At 44.0% G+C, this 26443-nt stretch overlaps 2 protein-coding genes across 2 annotated transcripts in view; both read right to left on the bottom strand.

The window, feature by feature from the left end:
• Positions 1 to 1567: 1567 nt before the first annotated feature.
• Positions 1568 to 16552, bottom strand: OGFR (opioid growth factor receptor). The gene is made up of 8 exons (XM_019548234.1): positions 16277 to 16552; positions 11201 to 11248; positions 10081 to 10143; positions 9685 to 9772; positions 8290 to 8368; positions 7697 to 7763; positions 7180 to 7328; positions 1568 to 5285 (listed from the first exon to the last, which is right to left on the bottom strand). The coding sequence occupies exons 1-8, from the start codon at positions 16469 to 16471 to the stop codon at positions 3956 to 3958; spliced, it is 2019 nt and encodes a 672-aa protein (XP_019403779.1). The 5' UTR covers positions 16472 to 16552; the 3' UTR covers positions 1568 to 3955.
• A 3038-nt stretch (positions 16553 to 19590) lies between these two features.
• Positions 19591 to 26443, bottom strand: part of MRGBP (MRG domain binding protein) — a 7188-nt gene continuing 335 nt past the window's right edge. Inside the window, exons 2-6 of the mRNA XM_019548095.1 lie at positions 26352 to 26441; positions 25300 to 25421; positions 24729 to 24810; positions 22979 to 23053; positions 19591 to 20855 (exon numbers count right to left, since the gene is read on the bottom strand). Coding sequence (XP_019403640.1) covers positions 20665 to 20855; positions 22979 to 23053; positions 24729 to 24810; positions 25300 to 25421; positions 26352 to 26441 — 560 coding nt within the window. The 3' untranslated portion in view covers positions 19591 to 20664. The remainder of the gene's footprint in view (positions 20856 to 22978; positions 23054 to 24728; positions 24811 to 25299; positions 25422 to 26351; positions 26442 to 26443) is intronic.

Genomic DNA, 26443 nt, shown 5'->3' with positions numbered 1-26443 from the left:
TTCCTTGCCGGATGATTCACTACCGCAGCTCCTAGCAGCGACTCCTTTCACTCAGCGCTGCAGAGACCTGCACTGGCTTACAAAGCACCCAGCTTGGCAATGACTGTAGAACATATTGGATTTATCATTTTATTTTGGGATTTTATTTTTGGAGAAAGTTTATTCCCCACCCCTCAATTTTCTTCTTTAATAATAAAAAAAAAAAAAGCAAAAAGAAATCACACACACCCTCCTGTTAAAAGAAAATGCTGTGGGAGGTTTCTCTGTCAAAAACTAGTGTGAGATTATGCAATTAAAGACCATTTTAATACATATGAAAATGGAGCCAATTTCAGTTCATCTGTGCCACAAATGCTAGCATTTCTTAACTTTCAAGTGCTTGACTTTGCAATGGAAATACCGTTTTGGCGGGGGGGGGAGCTGTGCGCGCAAGGTATGCTGTGCCCTGTCTTGCAGTAGCTGGAGAAGTGATTGTAACCCAGATACGGATAAGCCCCTCAGGCACAAGCGGCAGCACCTTTCCAGCTAGTTCTTGTAACAAGGACATAACTTACTAGATCCCAGTAATCTTACTAGATCACTTTTCACAGCCCTCCTGTACTAGAGGCAATGCACATCCCCATGCTGGAGGCACAGGGAACAGCAGCATCCTCAAAAGAGCTAGTGGCAGTCCAGGAATTTCATCCTGATCCCGCCAAATCCCTGTCCAGTTCTTGGGATGGAAGGCAATCTTCTCTCCCTTCCTAATATAGCAGGAGAGAAAATTCCCCATTGTCTCAGCCAGCAGTCTGGATAGAAAATTACCTCCATAATACATGCGTGCCTCTTTTGTAACTTGAATTTGCCACGGCACAATGGAGAACTTGGACCAGGCGATCCCTATCCTCACTGCAATCAGAACAAACAAAATGTTAAATTTCAAGCTCCGTTAGAAAGGATGAATTCCCTTGTTTTGTTTTCTACTGGGCAAAAAACTAGTTATATTTCCTTCTAGCAGGACTTAAAGAACAAGACTAGTGAGGACTGACCCACGTTTGTGTAGCCCTGCCAAAAGTCCAAAGACACCAACATTGCTGAAATGTAGGTTCAGATGAACAGAGGGTTAGATGACGGTGCTACTCGTTTTCTTTTATCGACTGCTATGGATTGGAGGTTTGGAAACCCCTTCCGCCAACAATTCAAACGCACTTCCAGAAGGCTGGAATAGGTGCTATTTGTTAGCTTCTCGTCTGGGGCACAGTTGTTGAACAAGGAATACTATTATCTGAGCACAGTTACTATCCTGGAGAAGGCCACCAATACATGTTGTAGGCAAGTAGAAACGGAGAAGGATGAGAGGAGGTAGGGTGTGTGCACACAGGTGAGCAGGAAAGCTAGGAAAACACTGGGTTTAGAAGCCAGAAGTAATTTTAGAAGGCAGCAGATTAGCAGAAAGAACAAAGCACCTGGATGCCTCCCACCAAAGGGGACATTAAGTGGAAAAGCTTGTCTTTCTTCAAAATGTTCTTGCAAACGAGTGCCTTTCAGGAGGCATCCTTTAAAACATCAACAAATGAAACTGGAAATTGGTTTGCAAAGTCATACTTTAATATGCACTGTTAAACACAACAATCAAGTCCACTGAACAGCTATTAACACTAAAAATATCCTTTGCAAACCCATTCAAAGACTTGACAGTTGAAATCCTAAACCTGAACATAACAGACGATTATTTTTGCTCCGGATCACAGCTTCCATTGAGATCACCTTTAAAACACATTGCCATACTGGATACGTGAAGTGTGCCAAGTATTCATAAGGGAAAATTTCATCCTTCAAATAAAAAAACCACAACTACAAATATGTACAAAAAGCAATGATAAAAAGCCTTTGCCCTTTACAAAAGTGTTTTCACTAAATTCCCTCCGTATTTACAACTAATTTTATTCTTTTTGGATCATTAACATCTTTTTTTTTTCCCCCTTACTAGAGAAAAGCACATTTTGAAAATGTATTCATTAAGACCTTTATCCAACATGGCACTTAAAAGCTCCGAGGAGGTCCATTGATTGCAATGAAGTCTACTCACGTGCTCAAAATTATACACGTGTTTAAGCGTCATGCTGGCTCAGACCCCACAGGTTGAGAAGACAAATCACAGCTCAAATTCCCGACAAGATAAAGCTTCTTAAGAGCAGTAGCACAGATCGCCACATTGTGCAACTCCATCTTCGTGCCAACTGGATGACTGAGCCAAGCAGCAGCAGTGCTCAACAGAAACCATACGGCATTAATAAAAAACAACCCCCCCCCCACAAAAGCAAAACCATAAACACTAAAACCATTTAAATGAACATCAAAGTCCAGTCTTTTCAGTTGCAGGAATTTTTCTTCTCTGCTCTGTATGACAGATCCCCTACCAAAAATAACTTAATGCTTTGTGCAAGAGAAAATGCTAAATTGTACATTACTCTTTTGAACTAGCTGATTCTAAACAGGGCACAGATGATTAATGGTAGGCGATATTAGTGTAAATGCAAGCAACAGGTGGCAAGAAATGAGAATAGAAACTTTTCACCACCTGGAAGGGGTGGGAGAGGGGACAATTGTTCTGTTTCCTAGCTGATAAGCAAGTGTTACGGTCCTTACCAGCATCCACTATAGGTAGACCTACCAAAAAGGGATTGAAATCAATGTTACCAAAGCTGAAAGTCTGCCCTAGGGACAGAGGAGGGACTAAAGCCGGTAGAAAAATGTACCTGAGAAACCAGTTTGATTTATTAGCAAGGCTGTGAAAAAAGGATGGCAAAAATATCAGTTTCTGTATTTTAACATGGGGACAGAGGGGCTTACAACTAAGAGGAAAAAACAGCATCTGTGAGTCTCAGGTCTCTGAAAGAAAAGCAGCTGGATACTTCCTAAAAGGAAGTGGTGGGGAGGGGAGAGGAGGGGGAAAGAAATATATATATATTCCCCATCCCCCTTCCTTTTAAGGCTGCTTGATATATATATCTATAGAGATCTGTCTCTATATAGATATATCTTTCTATGTCTATATATCAAGTAAACCCTGATATAGCTCTCACTCATATCTCCGGTCTGAGTGAGTTTTGCCAGGACCTACACAAATGCAAATACGTGATACCCTTGCACTTATGCTGGAAAAAACAGCCCGCTGCTTGAGGTTGAACACTGGCTGCTGGTTGCAATTTAATTAGCAGTGTTTTATTCCCTGCAAAAAACTTGCCTGCCCATTGGTAAATTATTTGTTCTTTCATACACACATTAAGCTCATCACTCACGCCCCATTTCATGTGCAAACACGAGCAGAACAGAGTCCTGTGCCAGGCTTTAAGTAGGACGCTTGAGACCACTGCACATCTTTACCAGCAGCTGCACAGAGCCGTGCCAAGGCGACCAGGGCCTTGCATCAGGCTCTTCCAGGGGACCGACAAACGAACTCCGCCCTGGTGTGACCACTTCCAATATGGCAAAGAGAAGTTGCTTGGTATAAAGCATATCCAGCAAAATGGCTTATGCCAGAAGTGTCTGTATCCCAACCATTTTAATTCACTAATCCGTGACTTCTGACCTACTAATTAGAAGAGGAAACACTTTTTGTTTGCTTCTTTAAAAAATAAAGAACATATTGGGAAAGCAGCAAAGAGCAGACGTCCCCCTTCTTGAAGCCTGTCTGGAACATCATATACCAATGTGACAGCGGGTGGCGAGAGGCTCTCCCTGGGAAGCAGATTTTTCCTGGTGAGGATAACCAGTGGCTAGTTCTCAGCTAAGTCATCACAGTAGTTAAAAAAGAGTGAGGGGGCAGGGGGGCTGGGTTTGTTCTAGACTTTTAAAGATGTGTTCTTCCATTGGTCTTTGGTGCACGAGTCACCCACCTTGCTCCTGGTGTTTAGGATGCCATTGGCTCTTCCTCCACTTGCCCTAGTGCCCTTGCAATATTTGGGTTGCTCCATCACATCTTCAGGTCACTAGGTTCTGCTGAATCCCCAGAGCCATCTGTTTCCTGTGTTATATTCCCAGCGTTGGCGAGATGTCCCGTGCGCTCCTCAAGGGGAGTCGCTTGGCTGTGGACCCCACCTGAGGCTTTGTCTTCTCTTTTTATATTCACATCCTTTGCTACTTCTTCCAGCCCGAGACCGTCTGCCTGGCTTTTGGTTCCCGGTAGAGTCTTGTTAGGCTGGCTATCGTCACTCTCTATTTTAGCACTTTCTCTGCTTGGCATCGAGTCATCCTCTCCTGGCGAAGGCAGGCCAACCTCAGAGCCAGGCAACTCAGCGCTACACAGAGTTTGCACGCTGCTTTCTTCCACAGCTTGCTTCTCCTCACTCGCTTCTTCTTCCTCAGCCCCTTGGCTTCCAGAATCTGGACTAGTTACCTGGACACTGCAGGGAGAGGCCTCTGCATTCAGATTTATGGCTGTGTTTAAAGCCTCATTTTCTGGTGTCATCTCATCCACTTTCCTCCTCTTTACGGCCGCATCAGATGATTCAGGCTCCATTAAGCTGTCCATATCCACACTGTCTTCTTCAGTCATCACTGGGGCATCGCACTTCTGCAAAGCTGGTAGTGGCTCCGTGTTCTCTTGATTGAGAACACATTCTCCTAGGTTATGAGAAATCTTCTCAATGTCGGTGGGACTTTTCAATAGACCCGTGCACTTGCTGTTTTTATCCAGCTTTCTTTTCTTGCTTTCCTTTAGATAGTCATTCTCTGCTTTATCCCCCAAGCCAAGAGCCTCAGTACCTGGATCTCTCTCTTCTAACTGGGGCAGCAAGGCTTGCGTCTCTTCTTCAGCGTCTCCTTTGTCTGCAGTGTGATCATGTTCACTTAACTTCTCCGATTCATGGTCCTCAGTCACCTTTCTGGTCTGCAAGTCTGCAGCATCTCCAGCTCTCTCTTCTCCATTTAGTTTGCTTTCATCCTTTCCTCCTGCCTCTCTCTTCTTTCCTCTGACGGGCTCCTGCTCTTCTTCAGTCTTTTGGCAGCACTGAGACTTTGATGGCCTACATCTGTACTTCAGGAGCTTCTGATGTGGTCCCCAAACAAACCGACTCTGAGGTTTAAAGTGCCGCCATGCATAATGGATCAGTTCTCTTCTCTTTTGCTTGTTTCGGATGGTGAAGAGGAAATAGTCCAAGGCGCTTCTCTTAACGTTGGGGAGCGTCTCATTAACAAGGGTTTCTGTCAGGAAAAACTTAACTAGACATACTTGATAGTGTTCATACTCCATCTCACCTAGACACTTCAGGATGCGTGTTATCCGCAAGTTATTGTGGCTAAACCTGGGAAAGAACAAACAAGAATGGAGACAGGCAGGAAAATCAAATCGTTAGGGAAAAACTAATATAGCCCAGGCTTACAAAAAACCCAGGCATGGTTAACATTATTAATGTTGGATGGGTCTTTAACAGCATCTTGAGGGGAAGATCAAGTATATGCCAGCCTGTTTCTAAAGCACCTATTGCTGCAGTATCTACCCATCGACTCTGGGCTTCAACCATGTTCTCCTATCTGTGCTTCAAATGCCCCATTAAACAGCATCCCAGCTCCAAAAGAGGGCTGCACCTTCCTCAGGACTAGGAGTGATTCTCACTTCATGAGATCATTTATTAGAAAAGACATTATACCCTCATATCTCAATAACGCCACTCACAATGAGCCCAGGGTGGATAAAAAAAGTTTTAAAAAAATTGCATTTTATTTCAAATCAGATTTTCTAAATGTAATCATTTAAATTTTTTTTAAAGATGCTTTTTAAAAAAAACATATAAAGATAGTTTTAATTTAAGATAAGTTAAAGCTCAAAGATATAATCATGGAATAGGGATTATAACTTCTAATGATATACTATTTGAGACAATATATTCATGTAACCTTTTTAGAAGTTTTATAAATAGGTCACAACAAGACGTGGACTATATTAGGGGCCCAATCTTATGGAGTTCTTAAAGGCTCCTCTATAGATTAGTGAAGATTAAAGGAAACCACTCTACCCAGTGGGACTCAGTGTCCAGTCTAGTAGATCCCACTGAGCATCTCTGTGATGCTTCAGTTCTCAAACTGTGGATTTGTGTCTCCAGAGATCCTAGGCAGACCAGGTTCTTTGGGCAGATGTGATATCTTTTATTAGACTAACTAAATAGTTGGAAAAACTGTTCTTTGCAAGCATTCAGGCACAAATGCCCTTCTTCAGGCACAGGGAGAGTTTCTGGTCTCCAGAGGTAACATCCTTGTTAACAGCAGTATATGAAGATGAGAGATAACAGACCAGATTACCCAACCATTAGCCCTGTTGTCTCTCTGCAAGTTTGTATACACACAGACAAGCCCTTACTTTTCTCTAAAAGTGCAACGTTTCAAGAAGTTAAATGAATAAAGGGTATCAAACAACAAGAATGCACTTTTTGTAGAAGACAATGATTAAATTGAGGCTTCCTGACCTCGAACAAGCCTACTTTAGACAGCATGTGCTCAACAAAGGATGTTAAAGCACTTCACAAGTATTAATTGAGCCTTTTAAACACACTAAGAAGTGTTAGTAAGCATTCTTGTTATATACATATTAATATCCCCCCCCACATAAAATCATTGGAATTTCTAGTTCTGACCCCAAGTTTCTCACTGTACCTAGAGATCGGTGCCTTTTTGATCTTTCCTTTGATGTTTTTAATTTTAAAATTAACACTGAATACGCTTCTCAGCAATGGTTAGAAAACAGAAAGCCCCCTCAGTATAGAAGAACTGAGTTGTGTGTAAAAATTGTTCCAATGGTTTCTGAAACCCCAGTTGAGAACATTCATTCCTGGCAAACCCTGCAGGAGCTCTGTGAGTGTTTATGCTTATATTGCAGGCACAGGGAGATGAAGAAGGATATCACCTTTGGCAAGTATTGCCAAAGCAGTGGCATATAAACATGGCAATCTCAGCTGGGGCTTCCAAACAATGCAAAGGAACAAAATGCTCAACAGCCTGCCGAGTCAATGGGCGGGCTAGGAAAGGAAGGTCCATGCTCTTGGGTAACTGGCTCCCACCCCTAAGGTCAGACCATGCTGCTCTGGTAGCAGAGGAAACCTCCATACCTGAATAGCCAACCAGTTTCCTCGGCTCTGTGTGATCTTTCCTCCTGTTGTAACAGTAAGCATAGGAAAGAGCCACTTAATGCAAATTGGGTCTTACCTGTCCAAGTTGCGAAATCTCTCCTCCCAGTTTTCTGCTCTTTTGACTTCCCCAGTTTCTCGATTTGCCAAAGTTATTCCATAAAACCCCAGCATGAGTTCATACGCTTTTATGAATCTTTGCATAACTTCCTCTGAATTCTTAAAGGCCTGAAAAGTACAAGAGATGGAGTTTGCACTTAAGGCAGCCTAAAAAGGGTTGGAAACCACCTGCATTAGTTTGTTAAGGCACTTCTCAGTGATATGTCATACACATAAGTGCATAATATTTAAGACACCTATTGGGGATGCTCATTAGCCATGTTGCCAAGCACATGATCTACTGCGTAAGGCATTGGAAGAGGAATTGAAGAGTCAAAAGCTGCATTTAAACAGCCACTGGAGACAGCTCTGGTTTCATTATATGCTGAGGGCACGTGGGGAAAGCAATGGAGCAACCTTACCATTAGGGAAGAACTTTACCTAGGAGAACCCTCAATACCTGCCAAGTTTAAAAGGTCTGAAATAAAAAGTTGCACCTGGATTTCTTTACACGTGAGGGGCTTTGCCTGCCAATTCATCCCACGTTCACGCAGCGGAAACAACCTGGGAGGGGAAGAAGATTGGCAGATCAGACTAAAGAGGATATGAAATGCAACCCAAGAGTTTGTGCTCCATAACAACAGGTTTCCACTGTGAGGTGCATCAACAGCCCAAGCACTACAGAGGCCAAACATCCTCTTAAATAGGACATAACTTTGTGGACAGGGAACTTAATCCATAACATACTATTACACTGCAAGAAATCACTGCACCCACGTGTACTCTGAGCAGTCTTTTTTATCCATCTGGATATTCAACTGATCTATCACCACAGTGTCCGTGTCAAAGGTACGGCAGCCAGGCATAGAAGTCTGCATACAACTGTACAGGAAATGTTTAACTTCAGGATACACAAAGCCTTCTCAATCTCATGGGAGCATAATGGACTAAAAATCAATTTAACCATTCAGAATGAATTGGGAGGCAGGCCGACACTGTTCCACGACGACAACGCCGGCGGCAGCAAACATATTTGATACACATCTGAAGAAGATCCCTAAATAGTCATTTCCTCGTGTAGCAACTTTACCATTGTATGTAGGAATGGTTTTCTTCCAGCATCTCATAATCATGGCACCAATCTTTAAGGAGGGTGTCAATAGATACACCTGGGGTGACAGAAGAAAATGCATCAAATGAGAACGTTTAGAGTTAACTGACTAGCTGCAATAATGTCAGTTCTTTCTATCTTTCCTCAGAGATCATTTTTTCTAGACCTCTGCTCAGTTTTTAAGTTATTATTATTTGCCCTTCTCTGAATTCTCCCGTTAATTCACATCTTTCTTGAAGTGTGGCACCCCAAACTAGACTCTGGTAAGGCAGCGTTGATAGACTTGACCTGTCTGACACCCAAATGCTCCTGTTTATGCAGCTCGGCATGGACAGATGCACATTTTAGTATCTTTTAAGAGGGTGGGGGGCTGCTGCTGCTTGGGTGTGCACGTGACCTGCTATGCTGTAACTGTTACCGCTGGATGATACTGTAGAGGTACAACCTAGCCCAGTCACCCTAACTTTGATCCTGAAGGAAGAAGACCCTAAAGGCTCATCAGGTTTGCTGCAGTTGTACTGTTATAATAACATGCAGATGTAGCAGTTGCATAGTAACAGCTGGTAGCTGCAGCCTCTGACAGTGATGTAATTGGTAGGTCCATGCTATCCTCCAGTACAGCATCTGTCTTTTTTTGGCGACAGCAGGACATTGTTGACACATCTTCAGTCTGTGGCCCATTGCATCTCCCAAGATAGTTTTCCACAGAACTGTTTTGCATTTGATAAGAAAAGGCAACACTCTGCACTTGTCTTTCCTAAATGATATCGTACTTATTGATTTTCCCAAGACTATTTCAGAAGGAAATCCCATTCTCCAAAGTAATTGCAAGCCCTCGAATCCTGGTATCGGATCTGAAAACTTTGATAATGGAAGAGAAGGTAGGCTTACTAAGTCATTAATAATACTGGGCCCAGGGCAGACCCCTGAGAAAGGCCATCCTTGTAGTTACAGCAACCTACTGAGAACTACTCTTTGACTATGGATTTCCAACCCCTGGTGCAAGCATCTTCAAGTAGGTTTAGCTGAACCACATCTTACTAGGTTATTTGTGAGAATGAAGGAAATCAGCTTGGTTTGCCCTGGTTTGATCTTAACAAATAGACTATTAAGGGACGCACGGTTTCTCTGAGACATGCAATAGAAACAAAAGATAAAAAACAACTAAGCAATTGCTTACATTCTGTATTCTGAACAGACAACCCTGATCACATGAAACTATTGCAACCACTGAAGTAGGTCACACGATATTGCTTGGGTACACCAAGCACAGCGCTGGGAACTGACATACGTATTATTTTCCCTCTGCCAACTCATTGTGAGCTCCCACATATTAACTGCATGGTCCACGGGAAGCCCAGGTGAGATACATACCACGAGGCTTAAAGTTAATTTCGTTTTTGTAAAAACTCAGATTCCACATCTCTTCCTCTTCCTCATCTGCTTCCGATTCTTCTAAACCCTGCAGGCAAGAGAAGCGTTAGCAAGAATTAAACGCCACATGTACATAAAAAATATTCCCTTGGATCCTTTTATCTCCCTACCAAAGTCTAAGAATACCAGTATATTGGTATTCAGTGTTTTTTTCTGAGCTGGCAGGGGCAACGGGTGCACCTCATTGACCGGAGTGAAATAAGTGAATTACTTAAAAGTGAAGTTTTCCTTTCTACCAGCTTCAGGTAAATCAAACACCACACCACAGTCTCACAAATTGCTCCCCAGGTCTCATGAAGGAAAAAGAAAGAAAATTCATAAGTTCCCAGGCTGTACCGGGTAATGGTGCCTGTATCTCTGCAAGTCCTTCGCTGCTCTCCAGTTACGTCCAGCTGAGAACTGAAGGAAAAAGAAAAAAAAAAAGACAAATCAAAAATCTGGAGGAAAAGCCTCTCATCAGAAGGAAAAAACAAACTCGAACAAAACTGTTCTTCCCCATTTCCTCTAGGTGAGCTGGCTGTCAACGACGCTGTAAATCAGCGGTTCCCAAACTCTCGGCAGACTGCGCACCACCAATTTAAACCTATCAAACAAACAAACCTTAAGTACCCCGGGCAAATTTATTGTCATATAAAGTCATTATCCTAAATCTGTTCACACGCATCACTGGTGGTATGTGTACCACGTATTGGGAACCGCTGCTGTAAATCCCCTGCAGTCTAATGTGACAAAGCTCTTGGCTCAACCTCAGTGCCTGCAAACATCCCCCTCCCACCCCATCATAATCCTCCACACCGGTCTGAAATCCTACCTCCCCAGGGCGCACTCCCATCCTACTTTAGCTGTTCCACTGCACTCCTGTGGGCCAAGATGCCTACACGTCCTCCTATGTAGCAACGCAACTCACCCTCTTTCCTAGTCTTATTAATCAGGACCAGACTACAGAAGCTCATTCGAACCCAACTTATGCCAGGGACTGAGCTGTTCCTATCCAGCTTTAGGAGAGAAAGGCCAGACCCTACAAATATCACCACTGGATGTGGGGACGTGAAAGGATGAACAGAACAAGGCATATATCCGAGGCCTCGTCTAGGCTAGGAATAGAGGTCTGGGGTTTCTTAAGAAATGTTCTTCCCCACCTGTATGGGGGGGTTAAGGAAACCCCCATACAGTGTGGTAAGACATCATTTGCCTCCTTTACACACGTTTAATAGGGCATGTTCCCATATGCCTTTCAATAGGTGTCTTAGCAGGATTGTCTCTGCCTTTGGGCTCTGCTGACCCAGACTCTTCCACAGCTTAGAGCAACCTTCTGCTGCGGAAGAGAAGCAACTGCGGCATCTTGTGCAAAGGCAGGTAAGGCAGTGAGGGGTCAACAGCTGTTTTTTGTTTCACTTTCTTCCCATAATGACCATCATTGTCTTTTCAATCAAGCAAAGCTTTGTTTGAACCCTACCTCAAAACCTCTCTGACTCAGGTATGGTACATTTGTTCTTCTTTGCTCCTAAAAATAAAAAAGGTACTTTAATGAGAAACTTAAGAACAGTGCTATTGAAGCCAAACTTCAACAGTAGTTAAAAAAAAATAGTATACAGATTGCTACTAATTAACAGGTGGCAATGTTTTAATAATTCAAATCACTGGAGCAACGCATTCTACTCATTAGGAAATTACTTTGTCCTTTTAATCATTGCTAAAATAATCCACAGACAAGTTGATACCCAATTCTTCTCTCCATGATGGTGATAGGATCTAAGACAAGTCGATTAAAATGACAGTGGCGCATAAACAGGTGCAAGAACCAGGCCCCAGAGATCTGAGACACGTTTATCAATTTAAGAATATTTAGACAGAATCGCTGGGAAAAAGAACAGAAAAGAAAAGCTGCGTTCCCTCCTCTCTGCACCATATGGAAGTAGGAGGTAGGACACTGGATTTTTTATTTCAGCCTGGATGGCAGAGAACTGCAGATAGGTGCAATCTGGTCAGGTGCCAAGTGTTGTGGTCTCAGTCCAACAATGTGCATCAATAAGGACCCGAGGGGTCTCACTGAGGGCTTCTCGTGCACCAAAAGCCTTCCTGGCCCAAAGCAGACTGTACTGCAGAACCGCACCGGTACCAGTGGAGTCTGGATTAGACAAGTACTTTGTGGATCAGGGACAGAGGACTCCACATCCTGGAAAATGAGCACTCCAGAGTCAGATAAAAGATAGACAGACACATACACTCAAACACACACACACTGTTGCTGCATACAACTACTTTCCGTCTTCTGTCTGAAGGGAAAACCCTGACACACCGAATCAATGGGGGAAAAAGATCACTTTCCCTATTGCATTACTAGGGTAGAGCTAGACTTTGTACCAAGTAGCTCACAGCCAAGCATTTTGTCACTCCAGTCCCAATTATTATTTTTTTAAGTAATACAAATACTGAACATCAGTCTTTCATGTATTGTGCATGCCGATGTAAGGCATCGTTAGGAAAACTCCCCCAAGGATCAAAACCATAGGTAAAGCAACAGAGGACCCCCTCCCCCCACAAAAAACCAACACCCACCCCAAAACAAAAGCCCTTCTTGCTATAAACCAAGGGCAGGCAATTATTTCAGGTGGAGGGCTGCTTACTGATTTTTGGCAAGCTGTCTAGGGCCGCATGAAAGGCAGCCAGGGGCAGATAAATATTAATTTTCTAAATTTTTTAGGGGCCCCGTGGGCCGGATAGAATGGCCTGGTGGGCTGCATCCAGCCCGCGGGCTGCATTTTGCCCACCCGTGTCGTAAACCCTTCCCACACACTCCCCCAATAAAGTAAAGGGGCTAACCAGACAGAACTGGAACTTCCTTTGGTACCTGCTAAATCCCCAAAGCAGATGAGTGTTATTGCCATTTGACATGAGATGACACAGACTGTGGGGCTTGCCCATGACCAGACAAATCAAACAGCCTGTACAGGGTTTAGATTTCCCAAAATCTGACTTTGGCATATCAGTGACACTGCATATTTGTAAGAGCCTCCTTTTCAAAATGTGCTGTCATCTAGGGAGGTAAGTACTGTTCTTTGCTTGAGCTGTAAGTGGAGACCGTAATTTAGCTTTATGAATCCTATACATGTTCTTGGTTATATGGTCTTTGAACTCCAGGTGTTAAATCCCAATCCTACTAGGAATTTTGCCCTTGATGCCGGATAAACTAGGAGTCCCAGCCAAGCATCTTGTTTGTACTGGGCCTTCTAGCATCCACGAGGGCACTGGCCTCCAACAAAACAGCCGGTCACACAGTAACAGAAGATGCACTCCAGTTCCAGACTAGGGTCAAAGCAAAAGGCAAATGGGGATTGGAGACACATACAAAGTATGCAGAAGCCAGACCAAGTCAAGGAGCAGAAGTGCAGCAAAATGTACTGAAAAGCAGCTGGATCCAAGAGGAAGAGCCCTAGGAGAAAAGGATCAGACAAAGCACGCTGGGTAAGTAGTAGGCAACACACGTTTCATGCCGAATAGACTGTCCTAAGAAGTTTGAGGATCTTCTCCCAGCCCAAGACCACAGACGCCAGGAACAAAATCAATTTCTGTCCACACCATGCGCCAACACGCATCTCTTGACTTGTGCATCCATCCACCCCGTTGCAATATCACCACCAAGGGAAGCCCTGCACCCTGGTGCGAAGAGCAAGAGAAAAATCAGAGAACAGGGTCAGAGGATGAAAGGCACGATTGATACAAGCAACGTCTGGCTGAGAACCGGTAGCCGTCCCCAAAAGAGAGATGACACAATGTGCAGGCAGCAGCAAGACTCACAGACAGACAAAGGGCCCACAGCATGTTAGGAGCAGAAACCCGAGCAAACAAAGCGTTAAGCCCGACCAAAATTACTTGCAGGCTGGAGAATGCAAAATAAATCATTTCTGTTATTAGAAGGAAGCCCTGGTACATAACACAAGGTCTGCTACTCTGAGAAGCTAAGCAAGTGTTTTTTACAGAACGAGACTAAATCTAAAATATCAGATCAGGGTGGAGTCGGAGGGGGGAAGGAATGCAGATATTTAATGGAAAAGGCATATATTTAAGGGCGTTAAAACACAAGCAATCTGAAGAGACATATCCACAGTCATCTCCACTTAACAACAGATACAATTTGAGATTTAGTTTCAGCCAATTGTTCGAAAATGCAGATTTAAAATAAAAAGAAAGCTCTACCTGTGCATTGGAAAGACCAAGAAGATCCCCAGAAAACTCAAACTGCTTCATGAGCAAAGAACACAATCTAGACTGAAGAGAAATGAAGCTAAATTAGTTTAACAGAGGCAGGGGAAAGCCGGTTTTATATAAAGATCGGCGCTGTTACCGAGTTGCAGATGCATGTATTAAGTTTACAGCAAGAAAATAACATTCTCTGTTGGTCTAAGAGTCCTTCCAAGCCCCTCAAAGATAACTGCAGACCTCAGCTGGAAGGAGATGACAATACATTTATGAAAGAAGAGTTAATGTGTTTAAAAGGCATTGATATTTCTGGTGACAAGTGTGGATTCAAGACCTTGTGCACATCCTTTTTTTTTTTTTTTTTTAAAAAAAGGGCCTAAAAAACCCACTCAGTGAAGGCAGACTGTCCTTTCTTATGCTCAGATGTTGGCAACAGGTCATCTTCTCAGTGGAGAACAAGAGAGAAAAAGAGAACCAGCTTGTAATCTATGTCACTCTCTGGTCCTGTGCATCAACATGAGCCAAGAGAGCAATTGGCTCGTTCCAAAAATTGCTTTGGCAGGAACAGAAATGATCAAAACATTCCCACGGGGTTTAAAATCTGTGAAATCTTTCAAAGATCTTCAAAAAAAAAAAAAATCTCTCTTCAAAATAAAACCTCATTTTTGAGGCCACATTTGACTGAATGGCAACCCTTTGGTGCTAAACAACCAAAGGTAAAGGTTTTGCACGTCGGATGAGTCACGGCAGGTTTTTCAGCAAAGCTCTTGATCTGGGATGAGATTCTGCCGATGGATCTGCATGAACGGAGCTTCACTGACGGTGGCAGATCTCCGTGTGGGCGCTGCGCCTCATCGATCACACTGAAGCCTCCGATCTGTTTGCAAACGGTGCCAAAGTCTCTACCCTTGAAAGAAAATACTACAACACTTGATTTGTTTGTGCTCCATCAAAAGGCTCATTTACAAAGAGCTTCCAAAGGATCTACTTCCTTAGACATGAGAAAATGTGTGATGTCATATCAAAAGGAAACTTAACTCTAACATTAGTTTCCTTTCCCCTAGGTGGGAGTGGTCAGATGAAAGAAGAAAATAAAAAGGGAAGAAAAAACCCCACTACCCAACAGTGAAGGATTCTGCTTTCCTATTAAAACTGAATGGCAAAATCCAGAATGAAAGATCTGTCAAGCAGTATCAGGAAAATACTGACATTTGCTGCTGAAGTCAGATACTTGAGGAGACTAAATAAGGTCTTTATCCATTACTGAAGACAGCAGCTTTAAATGATCACATTTTGCTGCACCATAACCACTCATTAAACAGAGATCTGCTGCGCAATATACCATTAAGAGGCAGGGCTTTCAGTTTTACAGCTGACCTATAATTCCCCTCCCAGAAGAAGCCTTGTAGAAAATCCTAGCAAGTTTTAAATTGTTTCTTAAAAGAAAGAAGACAGATGGCTTAAGGGCAAACAACTGACAATGGGAAGAGCAGGGCCACCAACAAAAGACTACAAATACTGACATAAAGAAGTACAGACTGGAGCACTGAAGGTATCAGAAGTGTTTCAAAGCCTGTGAATGATTATGTCAAAAACGCCAGGACATGGAGACAAAAGGCCAGGCCTGGGCATAACAAAAATATCCTGGCTTAGGAGTAAGAAAAGCAGCTAAGCAGCAGCATGTGGCAGTGTAATGAAAACCTGGGAGGAACAGCTACAGATATTTCAATATTTTTCACTGAAAAATAAGTCACAACCCCCCCCCCCGGCTCAAAGAGATTCACAGACTGTAAAGCTGGAAGGGACCTCAGCAGATCCTCAGGCACCGGGCAGGCAAGGAGACGGGGTCAGGCCACCCCAGCAAGGTGCCTGTCTAGTCTTCTCTTCAGGACTTCCAGGGCAGGTGCTTGCACCCCCTGCAACGTCGATGCCTAATGCCACTGCCAGACTCTTCCACGCAGCGTTTGAAAACACAGGTCATCGTTAGCGCAAGAAAATTAAAAAATGAAACACTCGTAGGAGCAAAAGGACCGCGGAGATGCTTTCAGCCGAGCGGGTCCCCAGGACAGGAAGGTGGGAAGAGCTGGACCTGCTCCAGAAGGGACCCGCGGTTGATGCCGGGCTTCCTTCCAGAGCCGGGGATGCTGCTGCTGCTCTCCGGGGCGGAGGCGAGTTATGCAGCACGAGCGGGGGGGTCGCAGGACCTCTGACAGGCTGGTGCAAGCGGGGCAACCCGGCAGGGGGGGCAGGCATGCGAGGCATTGCGGGGGGAGCTGCATGGACGCATGGAGGAGCGGAGACAGACACCGAGGACCGCCCCCCCCGCTCTCACCAGCCAGCCGCCGGCCTGGGAACAGCCTCGCGAACACACCGGCATCGGCTTCTCTTCATCGCCGTCCTCCTTTTCCTCCGCCAGCCCTTCCTGCCCGCCCTCCCCCTCGTCCTCCCAGCTGGAGTCGTACTGCCAGGGCTGCCCGTCCTCCCCCTCGGCGTCCTCCGGCGGCCTCATGCCGAGCCAAGCCGCCATGGGCGAGCCGGGTTGGGAAACGGAAAGTGAAAGGAGCGGCCGGGGCAGCCGCCACGTGGGCGAGGCGCTGCCGGCCCCGCCCCCTCTTCCTGCCGCCCGGCCGCCCATTGGCTGAGCCGCGCCGGTAGAACGCCGGCATCGTGTGCGCGTTCCATCCGGCCGCGAGACCGGGCCGCCGGCTTCCGGGAGCCTCTCGTCTAGGGGTAGGGGGGCATCTCACCCCGCTGGGGCAAGCGGCGTCTGGAAGCGGGTTGCCGGACCCGCAGCCTCCAGGGGTTGGATATAAATCCCCAGGAGACTGCCGGGAGTCACCCGGGAGATAAAGGATCAGCCCTTCCATCTTTCTTTAAAATAAAATCGTCTGTACAAACCTGAATAGGGGCTCCATTAAAATAAATATTACACGTCGAATCCGGTTTATGCAGAGGGTTTTTTAAATGTAATAGTCAGGTTCATTTATTTGCCTTCCTGGCGGAAAGGCTGTGCACCGTAATCCATAACTGGTAGACGAAGCGCGCGGGCGCGTTTGCACTGTGTGGGGGGCACGCTGGTGTTCTGGAAACCCAGAATAGATTCAAACGGAGTTGACAACCCAAGTCTGGAATCGTGCTGCTTGCTTGCGAGGGGGTCTGTGTTTTGAAGGGTCATGACTTGGAAAAGCATTGCAGGTTGCCCTGAAGGATCTGCTTTGCTACCTGGAGTGAGCCAGGAGGAGATGCTGCAGACCACAGACGGCCCTGGGAGGTTGCATGGGTGCGCGGTGATGTTTGGAGCTGGCAGCGTCTTCCAAAAGTACCGCCAAACAATACCTCTTTAATTTTTTGGAGGGCAGTTCTTGCGGTGAAGGCACAGATCTGGCCCCTGAACTCCAAATGGATTGACCTGGAGGCTGGGGGAGTGCTGTCTCAATGTTTTCTGAAGGAAAATACTCTGAGAGCGCTTATTAAGAAGGGGATGTCAAGAGCTGCAATTTGATCTCTGTTGTTTTTCTGACGGAGAGGAAAGTGCTGCTCCTTGTGTTACCAATGTCCACCTTTGCATCTGGAGGGCTCTACCATGGTTCTGCGTCAGCACTCATTCTGGCCTTTTGTATGTGAGCAAAATGTGGGAGCAGAGTATCAGAAGTGAAGGGCTTAAAAACAGACCTCATGACTTGCTATAGCCACATGAACATTATAGTAGAGTTGTTCTAAAGGGATATTCATTATAGCAATAAGCCAGCAAATAGTCAAAAGCAGCGAAGCATTTTTCCCCACTGAAAATGTCAGAACTATTTTTTAATTCCCTTTTTCACTGTGTATACAATACACCTGCGTTTGAACTTCAGACTGCCCCGATTCTGTATTTGTACTGTATTGTACAAGAAAGGGCGAGAATCAAGAGTACTGACAGCCTTGCCAGAGCCTTGTTTGGTTTTCCTTCTGCATAGGAGGCTTCCAAGTTGGTCTCAGTGTTTGCATTACCAAACCTTCCACTAAGCATTAAACTTCACAAGACTTCTGGTCTCACAACACTGCATCTGCTGAGTGGCAGGTCCATCCAGCACTTCCTTCCTCAATCAGCTGAGCAAAAAGCAGCAGAGCTTTAGGTAGGGCTATGGAATATGACAAAAAGGAGACATATATGTATTTTGAAATGCTAAATTGGAATTGAACTGTGGTGATCTGATTGGTGGTTACTGAATCCCAGGGAATGTATATCACATCCATGAAGAGCAAGTACAGTGTCAGGCAGGAAGCACTTTGCTTGCTTACAACCAATCCTATGACATCAGTTGACAACCTCATTCCTCACACACACCACCACCAAAATAAAAAGGTGTGACATGAAAGAGGTGTAAATCAGACTCCCTTATACTCTTGTTTTTAAGCTATACTTACCAATCTGCTCATGCACAGAACATGCACAGTGAAACTTACACTTTGCTCTATATCCTTAGGACATGTTAAAATATAGGTTAGTCTAAAATGTGCGTGCAGATACACACACACTTTTTATTTGCTTTTCTTACTACAATCTTCACTCCCCCCGGAAGGAGCATGGCACCAGTGTAGACTCCCATTAAACTCAGTTAGCCAAAATTCAGGGGTCATGTGAAAGTGGGAAGAATGGAAATTATGCCAACAAACAGGCATGAATCTACATAGTCTGAACAGTGTAAGGTTTAACAGCACACATCTTGTCCTACAACTCCTCACATCCAATGGGTTGCAACAGGTTAATGGGCTGTTTCTCATTTTCCCTCTAAATGAACTCACGTGCTTTTTACAGATCCCTTGTCATTATGAAGTTCAATAAACTAAATGGGATGGGTTGGCAGAGAGCTGGCTTTGACTGGCCAATTATAGACAAATTTCTGGTACCAGAATACTGGGGAATGCAGCCTGCCCTAGCACCCAACACAAGATCAGACATATCATAATGTCAGACTAGATTATTATTAATTTTAATAGAAGAGAACAGCTTTAAAAAAAAAGAGCAGAAGGATGTGAAAAGAAGGACAAACATGTCACTTGATAACTATATTAATCGGAACAGGTGAAATCCTGGCTCTACTGAAGTGACTGGCAAACCTTCCGTAGTTCAGTAGCAGCAGGATTTCACCTGGCGTGTCATTTAAGGGCCTGGCTCTTGAGATCTGTCTATGGCAGGGGCCACCCTCTGGGCAGGTTCACTGCCCTCTTTCTGGGACTAGTGCATATTGAGTGGAAGCAGGGGGATAGGATGTACTTCTCGGCAGTGTTCATGCGAGTGCTGCAGAAGCCATAAATGCCATAAATCATCACTGGGCAATTTGTCAGGTCCAAATCTAGCTACTAAGAGCTGGATGTTCAAAAGTATTTTAGGCTTTTAATGATGCAAATGAGCAAGGGCCTTGTGAGATTTTTCTTAAGTATGTAGGCAGCTAAATACCTCCAAAAACACCAAGCCTTGAGCCTGTTTTCTTGCTCGCTTATGCAGCAAGCATCTAATTACACACAACGAGCCAAATTTATTCTTGATGTAAACCAAAAGAAATTAATGAGTCAACAGTGAAAAATTTGGCCAGGCATATGCAGTAAAACACAGGCTATTAGATCTCTAATTCCTCAACTTGACAGAAATGCTGCCAGACAAAGAAGCATTGTAATTTTTTTTAATTAAACAGTAAGATTAATAGCCAGAGATACAATTCACCAACACTACCACCTGCTTTTTTCACTAGCATAACCTGCAAAATCCTGCAATTTTCAAAACATTAAATTGAAAAGTATCATAAATCTTTAAGAGCTTAAACCAAGACAACTTCAAGTAAGTACAGTAACTGCAAAAGATTAACGTTTTGCAATCCTAGTTCAATTTAACAACCCCCTAATAAAAGTTTTAAAAAATTGCAATCTGTGAAATACAAAAACAACTGTTATATATATTATTACAATACAAGTGGGTGGAACAATAGCTCAAGGTTCCTGCATTCCCAAGTGAACCCATTTATATCACATGGCACTACGAGATATTTTAGTTTAGGCCACTTATGAAAAATTCAGTCCGGAAACAAACACTGATGGTTTTTACAGTATGTGCTAATAAGTTACACCATCAAGCCTCCATCAAAAAGGGGTTTTACTTCTTCTTAATACAGCAATCTGTATTTAATATACTAACTCAGTTTTACTGGACCAACAAAGTCAGACATCCAATAAAAACGTGTTTGCTGTAACTAAAATGGTCTAGAACCATCACCCACAAAGAGATTCAAGTACTCAAAGAAAGCAGCAAACAGAAGACATGAAACGAATCTAAACTTTGCAAATAACCTAAACTCATCATGAACTGTGGCTTGTCTTCCCAAAAGGTCCTTTTAGGAAGTACGACATGGTGTGTGTGTTACTGATATTTTAAAATGCTACCACTCAACTTGTTAAGCACACACATTTGAAAAGCTGCCAGCTTTCTCCTTCAGTGTGTTGAGGACATAGCCATCATTTAGCTATGCAATGCTGACCAAGTAAATAATTAAAAGAGGAGATGGGCACGTCCATTTCCACACGTAACGCCAACGTGCAGATGCTTTGAATACCGGACTCAGACATACTTTTCTCAAATGAACAAGTCTTTATGATGGCTTTCCTTCTGTGCTAGTCCAGTCTAATCTTCCCTACCCAGATTCTGTAGTTAAAGACTACACTTAAACAAAGTCTTTCACGACTTCCTCATGTTCTGCGCCTTTTAGCAGCACTTGGACTGGAGGGATTGCTATTTGCATTTAAGACCTTTTCAGTGACTCTGTTACGTTTCCTCTTATCAGCTCCTTCTTTAGACCCAGAATCTGATGAGGTCTTGTCTTTCTCTTTGCTGCCTGGTTTTTCAGTTGCTTTCCCCAAGTTTCCTGAAGGTCCATAAACTGAAAAAGGATCAAAGCAATGATACCAGATCAGGTTCATATAAAAAAAAATCGTATGTAATTTCTTGTACTATGGAACATTTGTCAAACTAGCTAATCCTCACAGCTTTGTGAATACAAAATTATCATCCCCATTTTTACAGAAGGAAGTTCTTTTAAGAACATCAGGATTTTCTGATATTAACTGGTTAAGTTCATGACCAGTAACAACGGGCAGGATCTTGCTCCCAACAGAATAAATAACAATATTCTCACTGATTTCATTTGACCTTATCCTATCGCAAGTGTTGAAAAATCAAGTCTCAGAGTGAGCTGAGCACTTTCAGAGGTAAGAATGGAATCTCCCTGCTTCAACATACAAGCTGCACAACTGAATTAGGAGCAAAGGGCAGTTTCTTCAAAGCCTCACATAGGGGCAACTGTTACAAACAGAATGATCTGGTATTAAAAGGATTCCTTCCGATAAGGGCATGGGATCTGCCCTTTGTCTCCAGTTCACAATCTACGGTGATAATATTATGAGCCTGTGCTTGCTGTTAAAAATCGTTTAGCAGAGGGCTGTCCAGCTGGTGCCCCACAGAACGCATGCAGCCCCAACCACCTCTGCCCTTTGCCGCTGTTGCTCTTGTAGCAGCTGGGTTTTTCCAACTCCCCCTTCCTCCTCCAGCTTCTGCTTCCTTCAGGGGGAAAACTGCCTAAGCTGCATGTGCAGCAGGGGGGCAAGATGCCCATGCATTGGGGAGAGAGCTGGGCTGCTCAAGCTGCGTGAGACAAAGGAAGGTGATGGGCTTCTTGCACTGAAGGTTGGTGAAGGGGATGGAAGAAAGGACATGCATGGCAAGTGGCCTCCAAATCTATAGCTCCTGCCGTGTGTGGTCCCTGGGACTGTGGGCCATGCCTCGCGCAGCTCCTGGTTACCCAGATGTTAGACAGCCCTGATTTAGCAGAAATTACCATAAGCACCTAACCAGAAGACTGTTTTGAATGTGAACCTTGTTATAGTAATCAATGCCTTTGTCATCTTGAGACCAGGTTTCTACAATGATGCAGTTTTGCCACTCACAGTCAGCTATGACCATTTATTCTCTCCCATTTGTTCCTGTAGTTTAAATTAGCTGTTTAGAGACCAACATAATTTAGAACATGCACGTTGTTCAATGCAACTGCAAGACCATAAAATGGAATTTAAATGTGTCCCTTTCCAGGACAATGGTTTCTGTACATTTGAAAAAAAAAAATTAATTCTTAACAATGGATTTATACTCTTAGAGAGTCCACATCACATCATACCAATTTCAAAGTAGATCAGATTTTTGGACTATCACTTGAAATAATGCCCTCACAACTTTCTGCTGTCTTCTAGATAAACATTAGGGGCGTGTGAAGCAGGCCGTATTCGATTTGAGTTTGGCCCGATTCCAGGGACAGTGATTTGATTCGTTGATTTGGATCACTGTCCCGATTTGATTTGGCCAAATCTGAAGAGTCAATGCTGATTCGGAGAATTGGTGATTCAGCCATAAACACAGCTTTAAAAGGTTTTTCTACATACCTCAAGGTACCAGCTCATGAATGCTGCAATGGTGGGGTGGATGGAGCATCCCACAGGAGAATGGGGGGCCCCCCCACGTGCTCAGCAGCAGACCCAGAAGTGGACCGGAAGCACTTCTGGTCCACTGCCGAGCATGCAGGGGGCCACCCCTGCAGCTCAGCAATTGGCCATGAGAGGACCCCAGGTGCTGCCCCCAGACCCAGGAGGTACCAGTCGCCAAGTCAAGGGAGTGCGGGGGTGGGGGCAGCGCACTCCCCGGCAGACCTGGAAGTGGACCAGAAGTGCTGCCAAGCACGCTGAGGATCCCCCTGCACTGCTGTGGGATGGCTCCATCCGCCCCACCATCTCAGCATTCACGAGCTGCCTGGTACCTTGAGGTATGTAGAAAAAACATTTAAAGCTGTCTCTATGTCTGAATCAATTTGGAGAGGTTAAAGGGTCTCCTGATTCAATTTAGATTTGGAGATTTGACCGCCAAAACTGGCCGAGCCGCCGCCAAATCAAATCAGCAACTGAAGCTTCACACAGCCCTAATAAACATGGCTATGAAGTCCAAAAAGTATAAATGTACCTTCATCTGGACCTGCATGAGGTTCTAGCTCTTCTTTTATTTCTTCCTTCACTTCTTCTTCAATCATTACTTTTCCTGTAAAAGAATTTATTAAACAATTCATGACTGACTGATAGATAAAAGTATATTTTACCTTTTCCTGAACCAACACAACATTCCAGCAACAAATGTACAGTACAGAACTAGTCACTGTGAGTGTCAACTGTAACTCAAAGCAGATAAATCACCCATCACCCAAAAAAGTTTGATGAAAAGAACAATTAGATGTCCATCATTGCTGACAGCAACACACAATGTAGAAGTATGGCACCAATTAGTAAGGTAGATGTTATCCTATCTGTTTCTGGTGCAGTTATTTTTTAATACAAACAGAAGTGAGATGGTAAGCAAACAAAATACATTGCAATGGCTTGGACTAGTTAATTATGCCGAACTTCAAATATAACCTTTTAGCCGAACGTATATTGTAGCTAGTAGTTAAGAAACATTCTGATGTAGTTTAAAAATCCAGATCGTTGTCAGATACCCAAATTTTGGCTGTATTCCTTTTAAACAAAGATTTCTGTCATGTCGGTAAAGAGTATACTGAGAGTTGCTGCAAGTAGAAATAAGTTTTGGAATGATGAGGCAGTCAACTTCATGGAAAAACACATTAAGAGAGCAGATTTTAGAATTGCATATAAATGCAACTGTATTGCTTGAATGCTCTAAGCACATTAAAGATCAAATTCTAAAATTTTCTTTCAAGTTATTTGTAAGACAGCTATGAGAAAAGGTGCATGAAAAATATAACAGAAAGTAATAGCACTCTTAAAAATGACACACAAATAAAATATAAAAACCTAACAATAAAAATGGAATAATTATACCAAATACCCAGCTACCACAGGTGTTTTGTAAGGCACACAGGCAAAGAGCAAATGTCTTTTAGGGTGCTTATAAACATGCTTTGGGAGGCAGGGGAGGATAAGGGGGGGGACTTTAATTAGAGCAGCTCTTAGAGCACTCAAGAGTGTTACATGCATCAGTGTCCCTGCACTGAAAAAAGGCAATGGGGCATTTTGAACTAAAGCTCATCAAACAAGCTTTAGTTTAAAGGACCCCGCTACCATTTTTCAGTGTGGAGACACTGATCCACGTGGTGCCACACTGAAGTCTGCTGAAACGTGGTAATAACCATGCTCCAGCATACTCGATTAACGCGCTGTAATTACAGCATGTCGGAGCAGCCTCCCTACATGTGTACAGGAGCCCTAAGTGCTTAAAAAGTAACTGTACTGCTGTTCAGTTGCCTAATAATTCTTACCCAGTAAGGATTTTACTACGTGTGTACAATGGATTTTCATCTGCTATGTTGTAGTAGCCTTTTTTCAAGCACAACAATAATAAACCTATAATCAAAGTATTAATGAGGAAGATTCTGTCCTGGCAAAAGCTGACAAGCAGGCCTTGTATTTATAGCCAAGAAGTGCAAAACAAGCCCAAATACATTTTTGATTCCCTGGATTTATTTCCAAAGGGCCAAATTCCTCTCTCATCTCTGCATCCAGGTCCCACTGAAGTAAGTGAAAGACCTACTTCATGCCCAAAGTCTCTAAACAGAATCTGCTGGTACCAAATCAAGGTATCAAAGAGCCTATCTATATTTCACTTATGGATATATACCATGCTCCTTAACATCACAACACAGTGATTTGGCTTCAGGTTGGTTCCTGTTTTGAAACTAATAAACACTGGTATCAAACCTCACCTTCTTTCACCTCTTGAATAATTTCCTCAGGCAGGATGAAGTTTTTCTCAGAATTAGGGAAAGGGAGAATCTCAGATTCATGCTTAAAAAGAAAAAACAAAAATCTGTAAAGGATTTTGTTAAAATCAGTCTGGAAGTCTTCTAACACACACAAGTCATTTCATATGCAGGAGAAGTTTAAATCATTCATAAGTGGGAGGTCAGGAGTCTTGTAATAGTAGACATCAAGATGCCTGTATGACAATAATGCCCTGGGTCCTGCATACTAACTCTGTGCAGGTGCATAGACTTACTAACAGGGCTAATGTTAAGTATGAACCTATGACTTGCAAGGTCGGGTTGTAACGGCCAAAAATTTTCCAGAGAACTCTATGAAGATGTGATGCCAAGAATAACGGGCTGGGTTCTCTCCTCCTGTAATGTTTCACACGGGGAAAACTCCAGTGGATTTAGTCCCAATTTCCGCTGCGACAGAAGATGCAAGCCTTTTGACTAAGACACTTGTAAGAAAGCTAGTGAAGCCTACAGAAGAAAAATCAGTAATCCCCCTACACCAAGCTTCAATACTTACAAGTGCTTGCATGTCATACATGGTGCTTAGATGGTCCCAAATCACTTTGGATGAAATCTGACGTCCGATATTTTGACTGAATTTGTCTCGGATACAAATCATGTGGAAGTGGCGGTTCACACCTGAAGGAAGGAAGAAGTCTGAGCCACCAGTGATATCCACTAGGTTTACATGTAGTGATCATATCACGGCATAATTCATACTGAACTACGCTGGGCTAACCATAAAATGCCAGGTCGTGTTAATGGGCTTTCCTCGACTGCAGAGCTTGTGCAAAGTGCAAACCAGTAGAGTTTGGAAAGACTGTAGGTTATCCAAAGGTACGTAATCAAATAAATAAGTTTCTGGGTCTTCTTGCTTATTGCTATCAACTCCTACACAACAAACGCCCAATACCCAAGACAGCACCACTCCTGTCTCTTGATCTAAAGCAGTGGTTCTCAAACTTTTTAAACTCGTGATGCCACTCAGAAAATGCCAGCTCTTGGTTTTTGGGTTTGTTTTTTTAAAATATATAATAAAACCTTTTTTAGACTCAAGGTACCCCACGATAGACACCTCGTTAGAGGTTTTCCCTTTGGAAAACGACAGCTCTTAATTTTCACTCATGATTTAACTTCAGCAAAATACCAGAGCAAGTTTTCTGGTGCAAAGGGCTCAGAAAGACCACAATGGGTCAGAACAGTTTTAAACACGATGGGTTCCTATTTATAATCTCTGGGTTTCTCCTGGGTGAATCATGCTGGCACCCCTCACTATGCTAGCATTGCTTGGCACCCATGACAGGATCTCAAGGCACCCCAGGGGCTGCAACACCCTGGCTGAGAATCGCCATGCTGGGATTTTGATTTATAATGCGGTGGGGGGGTTTTGTGAATTGTATTTTGGCACCGAACACCCCCAAGCGTCCCAGCACCCGGTTGAGACTGCCCCCGCTGCTGCTGAGCAGTGGGTTCATCCTGACCGTACCCACCGCCCCGCCCGCCCGCCGCGCGCCTTCCCCGGCCGGCGCCGCTACGCGAGCCCGAGGCTCCGCTGCGGCCTGCGCTCACCCACGGGCTTGTGGCCCAGCATGGCGTGGAAGAGGCAGACCTCCACCTCAGGGCTCCACACCACCGCCGCCTCCTCGGCCGCCGCGCCGGGC

Source organism: Crocodylus porosus, unplaced genomic scaffold (assembly GCF_001723895.1).
Source record: "Crocodylus porosus isolate Cpor-Errol unplaced genomic scaffold, CroPor_comp1, whole genome shotgun sequence".
Taxonomy (NCBI): domain Eukaryota; kingdom Metazoa; phylum Chordata; order Crocodylia; family Crocodylidae; genus Crocodylus; species Crocodylus porosus.
Note: the sequence above shows the minus strand (reverse complement) of the source record. Positions and strands in the feature narration are given on the sequence as shown.

Bases quoted from the DNA above. Each gene is read 5' to 3' on its own strand.
- OGFR (XM_019548234.1), bottom strand. From the start codon at position 16,471: ATGGCGGCTTGGCTCGGCATGAGGCCGCCGGAGGACGCCGAGGGGGAG. The intron at 10,144-11,200 runs GTAGGGTTCAAA...TTTTTCCTTCAG, and splicing joins TGAGTCAGAGAGGTTTTGAG to TTCTCAGCTGGACGTAACTG. The intron at 8,369-9,684 runs GTATGTATCTCA...CTGTCACCCCAG, and splicing joins AATTAACTTTAAGCCTCGTG to GTGTATCTATTGACACCCTC.